Raw genomic sequence first — 8,551 nt, 5'->3', positions numbered from 1 at the left:
GGAAGACGACGCCATTGTTGCTGCAAAATGGTGCAAAGATCTTGCCAATTCTGTGGTTGGTTCTGGAGAGTGCGCAGACTTCTGCCAAGAGCATCCCAGACGTGTTCGATGGGATTGAGGTCGGGAGACCTTGACGGCCAGTCCATGACGTTGACTCCCGCATTCTGTAGGAAATTCCTTGTCAAAATTGTGTGGGGTCTGGCATTGTCGTGTTGGAAGATCAAACCGGGTCCATGTGCTGCCATAAAAGGCAGAAGTTCTGGTACCATTACCTGGTCGCGGTAAACAGCAGCGTTGAGGTTGCCACGGATGACAAGAAGCCTGGAACGTGCATTGCCACAGAAAGCACCCAACACCATGACACTTCCGCCTCGAAATCTGTCAACTTCCTGTACACAACACTGGGCGTAACGTATATGACGGCACCTCCACACCCTCGCCCTACTATCAGCAAATCGAAGATTAAATCGGGCTTTATCACTGAAGACGACTTGATTCCAATTCCTCTGAGTCCATCGTAAGTGTCGCTGTGCCCACAATTGACGTTGACGTCTGTGTAATTGAGTCAGAATCGGCCCGCAGTATGGCCGTCGTGCTTGAAGGTGAGCAGTTCTCAGACGGTTTCGAACAGTTTGCGCACTCAGTCTACCCATAAACAGTTCATTTCTGGTTGATGTAGCCGTCACAAATAGGTTACGGAGGTGACGTAAGACAATCTGACGATCCTCTGCATGTGACGTCACACGTGGTCGACCTGGCCGAGGGCGATCAGCGGTGGTACCCGTTTGCTGTAGACTCGTCTGTAAATCATAAACAGTTCATCGACTACAACCCATCGTCCTTGCGACTTCAGCTACGGACGTTCCCGTCTGCAACATGCCGGTGGCACGTTCACGTTGCACATTTGAAAGGCGTGGCATGACAAATGGCCGTAAAGACTTTTGTTTTCTTGTGTTTTTCTTTTTTTGTTAATAACTGCTAACAGGTATGGCTGAAAACACGCGCGGTATTATGGCCACGTGACCAGTTGCACGTGAAAAAACCCTTTTGCCACTATAGTGCTGTGCACATGATTTTGATCGATTCACCTGCACAAAAACGGAGGTTATCTGAAGACAATACGTGGCCATTACTGTTTAAATACACAATAAGGGCCCACAATGATAACTGGTCAAAATGTTAAAATTTTAGGATTGTGAAGTTTTTGAATTTGGTTCAGTATATCTGGTTTTGCACATGTAGCTGTCAAAATATCTAGTCTCCATACAAAACCCAAGGCCCCCCAGAATATCGAAAATATGTATTTGTTCTCAGACATGATAGAAAACTTGTTCTGTTCAAATATATATTTATACATATGCATGTACTAATCAATGGTGACAAGTCTTTATAATTAGTATTTATTAACTTGTCAACGCCCTGCTATTGCCTCATTAAACAGTAAGTAACAAGTACACACGCCATCTTCAACGATTTTTAAAATAAGGTATGAATGGGATAGTCACTTTACATTAATACACGTGTTATATCTGGCGATGAAAGCTTATTGCGCACTGTCCTTGTGATAACGTTCAGCTCATGTGTCTAGCATTCGTTCAAATGGCCAAAGATACGATGTCCTGGGTGGAATTCCTGGTTACAAAATGACTCCAATATCCATCACACTTGATACCTTAGGAACAGTACATACCATATCATTGCTCATATACATTTAATGATGACAGAATGTGTACAGTTGCTTGTGAAATTATATACCCTGAGTACATCCGCTGAGGGAAACCTGTATACGCCTTCTAAAGTTCAGAGTCTTTCTGATGAATATTTCAGCTTAGACGAAGAAGCAAACACTAAAATATTATTCACATATAGCTTTATAATGTTTCAAAACTCGAACCCCCACAGTCCCTAGTAAAGTTGCATGACTTCAGTTGTGATGACCTATAGCCCATTTTTGTATTGTATTGTTATGTATAGTGACATCTTTTTTGTGTTTAGTTACAAGTTTTAAATACAATACTGTGATGACCTAGTTGTTTTACTGTCCTTTATCGACAGATTACATACATTCTAAATTTATTTATTATTACTGTATCATTATTATATGGCTGCATAAATCCCGATACGATGTTAAAATGCAAGTCACTCATTCATGACACATTTCATGCATTTTCAATATTCTTTTCAAGAAACATATCCCTACTTCATTCAGTCACCTCAGGCTTCTGGGCCCACTTGCACAAAGCGATCTTAGCGCGAAGATGATTGTAACTCCCATGCTTTAACATAGGCTTACAATAGTCGTAGCGCTAAGGTAGCTTGGTGCAAGTGGGTCCTGGAGATACGGGAACATATGGTACTAGTCAAAATAAGCAATAGCATTGGACTTCATTTTTGTCACTGATGCGCACAATTTGGAAGTGCCACCCACATTACTACCACACAACTTTTTGAAAGGTTTATTATTGTCATGTTTGTTGTAACACTAATTTGTTGAATCATGTTAGGGTCTTACAGATTACACATCTCTGAGGCCATCAAATGCGAGAAAAATAAAATAAAACTTAAGAAAGGTATATGAGATGTTGCTAGTAGTAAGTCTTATTTGTTAGTAAACAATCTTACAGGGAAGGGGACGACTTGTTCTCAGATACAATTTGTGTGACCACGATTCACAACGAAGGTGAAAAACTGGCCCCAATACATATATATATATATTATTAAATGAACAATCTCATTAAAATCAGATTTGAGTTTCCGCTACCGCTAAACAAAGATCTGAGGACATCCCATTACGGGTCACGTCAGAACGACCTCACGCGAAGTTTGATGGATCAATGAAATGACTGACAAGAAATCGACATTAGCCAATCAGAAGGCAGCTTTATCGAGCTTTACGACACTAGTTTCAAACTGGCGACTACGCTTCGAAACATATTTTGACGTATTCTCGGTTAAAATTTTTATAACTGATAAAAAGAACAAATTGTCATTCTGGAATGGCTTACAGAAGGCCTAGATTGTATGGATATAAAAATAAAACCCGTAACTGTCGTTCGGAATACCCTCTCTTAAATATTTGGAGGTTGCATGATCAGAAAACACATTCCGTCTGTCACTTTCATGATCTGGTAAGCGAGGCTCTGATTGGTTGGATGAAAGGTCGTTCTGACGTGACCCGTAATGGGATGTCCTCACATCTTTGTTCAGCGATAGAGAGAACTAAGATCTGATTTTAATGAGATTGTTAAATGAAGAGAGTTCTAGTTTATTCGAGGTCCTAGGGCACCGTCACAGTCAAATAATTTCACTGAAAACCGAGAAAAGACCACATAAACTAAACTAAGGATCAAATTATCGTGCATTGTGAAAACCGATACATCTATGAAACGTGAACAGTATTGAACTTCTGACATTCACAAGCGTAAGACTTTGAAACAGAGAGGCCTCATTAGGTCCTCGATACCAAACAAAATGCAGAATGTAAAATATTAATAAGCATATTAAGATACATAAATCTTGGAGAGCAATCTTATACAAAAGTACGCTAAATTATTCGTTGATACAATATATAGTAATCAGGGCCAGTCATCCTAATTGGTCATTTGAACGTCAACTATATGCACTCCACTTTCCTCTTCACTACAATAATGATACGAATAACTGTCCATATCGCGCTTTTACAATGCTAAATGTCATGCCTAAAGCGTAACATTATTAATCCGATAACTCACTCACTCACTTAAACTGCGGCATGGTCCGGACTAGTACATGTACGAACGCACGCACGCACGCACGCACGCACGCACGCACGCACACACACACTGACGCATGCACGTCACCTAGGGTAAAAATGAGACTTTTTCCAATACATAATGTCACAGAGGATTAGTGTTTGTTTCCTGTGAAATACTTCCAGAACGAGTGAGTGTTCGCCGTTGGAATAACTTGTTGTTGATGATGATTGTTGTTAAGCGTCGCATTCAGGATTATTCCAGGTATATGACCTTCTGTAAACAAATTTAGTCTCAACCAGACAAACCAGTGACTGACATCACAGCATCGATCTACGCAATTGGGATACGATGACATACATCAAATCAAGTCAGCGAGCCTGACCACCCGATCCCGCTAGTCGCTTCTTACGACGAGGAGAGTCACCTTTTACGGCAAGCATGGGTTGCTGAAGACCTATTCTAACCCGGATCTTCTCTGGTTCGGAATAACTTGAATCACAGGTCTTTAAATAGGCATAGCTCCTTAAAATAGGACTACATTTCTTTTTCGATCATTGCAAATGAGGTGTATAATTTTGTTTGTTGTTTAACGCTGAACCCAGCAATATTTCATAAATATGACTGCGATCCGGACCAGAAAATCCAGTCATTCACATCAGAATGGAACCACGTAAATGGGATACGATAACTTTCAAATTCACTTAGCCAACGAACGAGCGATCTCGTCGCTTCATACAATCAGTTAGTGAGTGAGTTTGGTTGAACACCGCCGTTGACAATATCCCAGTAATATTACGGCGTGTCAGCTTTATGTGTGAGGAAAGCCCGAGGTTATGCAGGTCTCAGACGTTTACAACCTACGAAATATAATCGGAGTGAACCGGCATCCCAACCTACAATCATAGGGTGCTGGCGTGCTCAAGGGACGCAACTGGAATTGCAGCGTTTTAGACGACAGGGCCATCCGTGCCCCCTCTCATGATCATAAGTTCCTTGGGATCTGTATTTTAAAGCGGAATCCCTAAATATGGCATTACATCCATGACAAGTGGTAACTTTGTGCTCCTTCAAGACACCCAAGCGTACCACGATTTACCCGGCCCCATTGCTAATTCGCATACTTACAGCAATGCCTCTTTAACAATGCCTCTCTTTGGAGAAGAAATGGTATTACGACAACTTCGTTCCACTTTTGGTGGAATTTCTTCCATCAATTTAAGAAGACAAATCCACTTCTCAAGAGACAGGAATATCTTATCGTTTGTGAAACAAGCATTTGAATAGACTAAGCATATCTCTTAAATAGTCAAATATTTTGCTCGATTGAATTATAGATGGAAAACTTAAAGGTTATTTTGATATCAACACTTGGTAATTTACAGCATGAAAATTTGATATTGAAATTGAGTTGGAGGCTGGAATCGATAATACCTAGAACAGCGAAGACATATTTCTTTTACAAATACAGAAACAATTATCACTTTATTTTTCTGGAACAATGCAGCTTCTGGTCATCGTGCCATTGGGACCACCTCTGTGGTCTAGTTGATAGAGCGTCCGCCGGGAGCGCGGAAGGTGGATGGTTCGAACCCCGGCCGTCACAAAGAACAATATGTTAAAATATGGTTCTTGGTATCCTTCCTGGCCCTCGGCATTAACGGGATAAAACAAGGACTGGGGGGATACAAGACAGCTGCGCGATTAATGACAAAGAACAATTAAGAACGAAGCGTGGTTTATTTCACGATATAACATTGATCTATCATAACGTCATTTCTGGAGATTCGAACATGCGCTCGCAACTTGATGACGTCGTATATTTGACAACGTTTTTTAAGAGGGAAGTGTCTCGTGACAGATTTAGCTGGCAAGGCAGATAAAGGCGATGGCCGAACAATCGCATCCAAAAGGGATAGACATGACATCTTTAAAGATGCTGTAAATGTTCATATCTCACATAAGAAATAAACGATAAACGATCGTAGCCGTTGTTTATCGTAAGTAAGCACTGCAGTGAGAATAAACCACTCGCCGTTGCGCACCTTATTGTTTATTCTCACTGCAGTGTTTTATTCTACCGTTAACTCCCTCTCTTAAATAACGGAAAAAAGCCAGATGTCAATTCTTTCGTAAATCTTGTTAATACGTTTACACCTCCATAAACGCAACAAATAGTGAAGACAATCAATTACACACGCATGAAGAGTAGTGTTTTCATATACTTGTCATCGTCCTGCGTACGTAAAACAGCGAGAAATAATCTTTCTAGATTTAACTGAATGTGGAATAACTGGGATATGGAATATGGAATAAATACAGATTAATAGGAGCTTGTTATAATCTAATCACGTTAAGCAAACTTCATGTATTTACAAGGTTATAAAACCTTATTGTGCACTGCACACAGTCAAAGACCCGGTAGAAACACGTACATTTCCGCTGATAATATAGATGGTCTTCAAGACATACATCATTTATATGTCATTGAAAACACATATCAAATAATCGAAGGCTCGAAAGGCCCTTGTTTAGCTGGACTACATATAAGTACTGTTAATGAGGAGTTGAGGAGATTCGAATTGGTTGTTTCTTAGGATAATAGTATGATAGATACCATCAAATGCATTCATGGTATTCATCCATTAGAAGCGCCATCATAAGGTGATTGAAAGTTGCTCGTTGAGAAAATAGCTAGTTTTCAAGACGTACATGTAGATCATTTACATTGAATTCAAAACAATTATTATAAATAATCAAATGCACAGATGCAGTATCCATTCATTAACAACTGCCATCACAAGCTGATTGAAATTTGAAATATGTGAAAATATGTCGTTTTCAATGTTTGGTTATATTAAATTCTTCAAACTCACGTTTTGTACCACAGACATCACAAATATACTTTTGTGACATTATGTTTCACAAATGAAATCTATATTACAAAATATTTAGTGTGAATCCCACAAACACGTATCTAGCAATTTAGATGTCACAGCTTTTGATACTTACAGCGACTTTAAATTAGCACCTTGAGGCTGAAATCGAGTGGTGTAACTGTGTTGTTTACAATTACACCACTATGTCATTATCACAGAGACTGGGGACTAAATGATAAGTTAATAAAAAAGGCAAATTTATCAAGAGTTACTTCATTTTGTTTAAATAGTGTCTCTCGTTAAGTTATCCACTGTAAACAAGAACCTACTGTATATTTGGCATGAATTTGAAGTTAGCCACATGTAGGGATGGTTGCAGTGATCACATCTGGCAAAAAAATCGGATCCAGTACTAACTTGAGGGTGTCTTTTTCTGGGAAACACCATCGACATCGTTCTCGACAGTGCCCTTGGAGAACATTTCCTGAAAATGCTTTCGTTACATTTTCCATTTCCAAATGTGTCTTTCCTCTTCCCACAAAGGTAAACCATTTAGTGCTTGGATCAATCATCAATCCAGTGTTTCTTGTATCTATAACAAAACGTCTCGAATCCGAGCTACCACAGAGTACGTGGCAGTCAAAAGCGCTTCCAAACTGTACTTCGAAGCAAGGTCTTGTAATGTTGGTAAAAGTGCAATCTCTGAGGCCATGACGGTCCGACTTCATGCTGGATACGTCCGAAATTTGAAACTTCTCATACCTTACTGATTTACATCCTTTACACATTGTACGACTGAGACTGGACTCACAGGTTGTGTCGGAATAGTCAACATAGTTCTCTTCTGGAAGTGTGATAAATTCTCGTGGTTTTCGTTTCATGTTGTAACAGTATATTTTTGATGGTTTGTCAACAAATACTTTCGGTACCAACCAATATTCACCATCTGTGTAACTTGAATTACATGCCTTCAAGTCGACACAACTTCTCACAATAGGAATACATTCCATTTTCGACCATGTCAGATCAGCTCTGCATTGTACCTTTCCTAGACCGACCAGTGGTTTGTTGCATGTGTAGTTCAGCACTCTTCCAACGGGGAAGGGGTTTTCACTGTCATCTAGAACTGCATTGTTCACCAATGGTGGATTACCACATCCTCGCACACACTTGAACGAGGACCAGGAACCATCCTGTCCACAGACAGCTTCCCGCGATTGAACATAGCCAACAGAGCAGTTATACTCAATGACACAACCAACCTCGTGGCAGTTGCGTTGAGAGAGAATCTGACCATTTCTTACAGTTTGGGGATCAGGGCACTCCACTCTACAGTAGGGGGAATCGTTCCTATAATCCACACACACAGAGTTGACAGCACATGTGTGGTTCCAACAGGAACCAGCGACTCGTCTTGGCCATGACTCGATGTCACTGTAGGCACTTCCTTGGTCAGCTGACACGACAGCGTCGGTCGTACTGCTGTTGATGGCATTCAGTTCACAGGTGGTCTTGTCAAAGTGGAAGTTAAAGGACTGACATTTCTCTCTGACAAGGCACTGCTTGACGCATCCAAGAAGACCAAGGTCCTTGAAGGTGATAAAGGTGGTTCCGACAATAACTTGTTTATGTTTAATGTTTCTAACTTCATCAACATTATCAAAACACACATTGTTAGATACAGTTTGCAGATCCATTGTGGACATACATGTTAGCGTTAAGAAAACAGCCACTGTCAACTTCGTTTCCATCTCGGTTCCAATGGTAGGATTACAAAGGACAAGGATTTCAAATGAAAAGTCAGAGCGTTCGTCGACTCTGTACGCAATTTGTTATAGTGTTTGATGATGATATTCCCTGGGTACATCCGCGGAAAATCAATATAGGCCTCATACAAGCTTAATGTCTTCTGGTTGCAAACACTAAATGTTGAATCACATG

General features: G+C 40.4%; 1 protein-coding gene across 1 annotated transcript; it reads right to left on the bottom strand.

The window, feature by feature from the left end:
• Positions 1-6,992: 6,992 nt before the first annotated feature.
• On the bottom strand, positions 6,993-8,307 carry LOC124113781. Its single transcript, XM_048381359.1, has 2 exons — positions 7,654-8,307; positions 6,993-6,998 (listed from the first exon to the last, which is right to left on the bottom strand). The coding sequence occupies exons 1-2, from the start codon at positions 8,305-8,307 to the stop codon at positions 6,993-6,995; spliced, it is 660 nt and encodes a 219-aa protein (XP_048237316.1).
• Positions 8,308-8,551: the final 244 nt, after the last annotated feature.

Source organism: Haliotis rufescens, unplaced genomic scaffold (assembly GCF_023055435.1).
Source record: "Haliotis rufescens isolate VD_foot unplaced genomic scaffold, xgHalRufe1.0.p SCAF_38, whole genome shotgun sequence".
In the NCBI taxonomy this organism is placed as follows: Eukaryota; Metazoa; Mollusca; class Gastropoda; order Lepetellida; family Haliotidae; genus Haliotis; species Haliotis rufescens.
This window is presented reverse-complemented; position numbering and strand designations above follow the sequence as displayed.

Excerpts from the sequence above, each read along its gene's own strand:
- LOC124113781 (XM_048381359.1), bottom strand. The coding sequence starts at position 8,307 with ATGGATCTGCAAACTGTATCTAACAATGTGTGTTTTGATAATGTTGAT.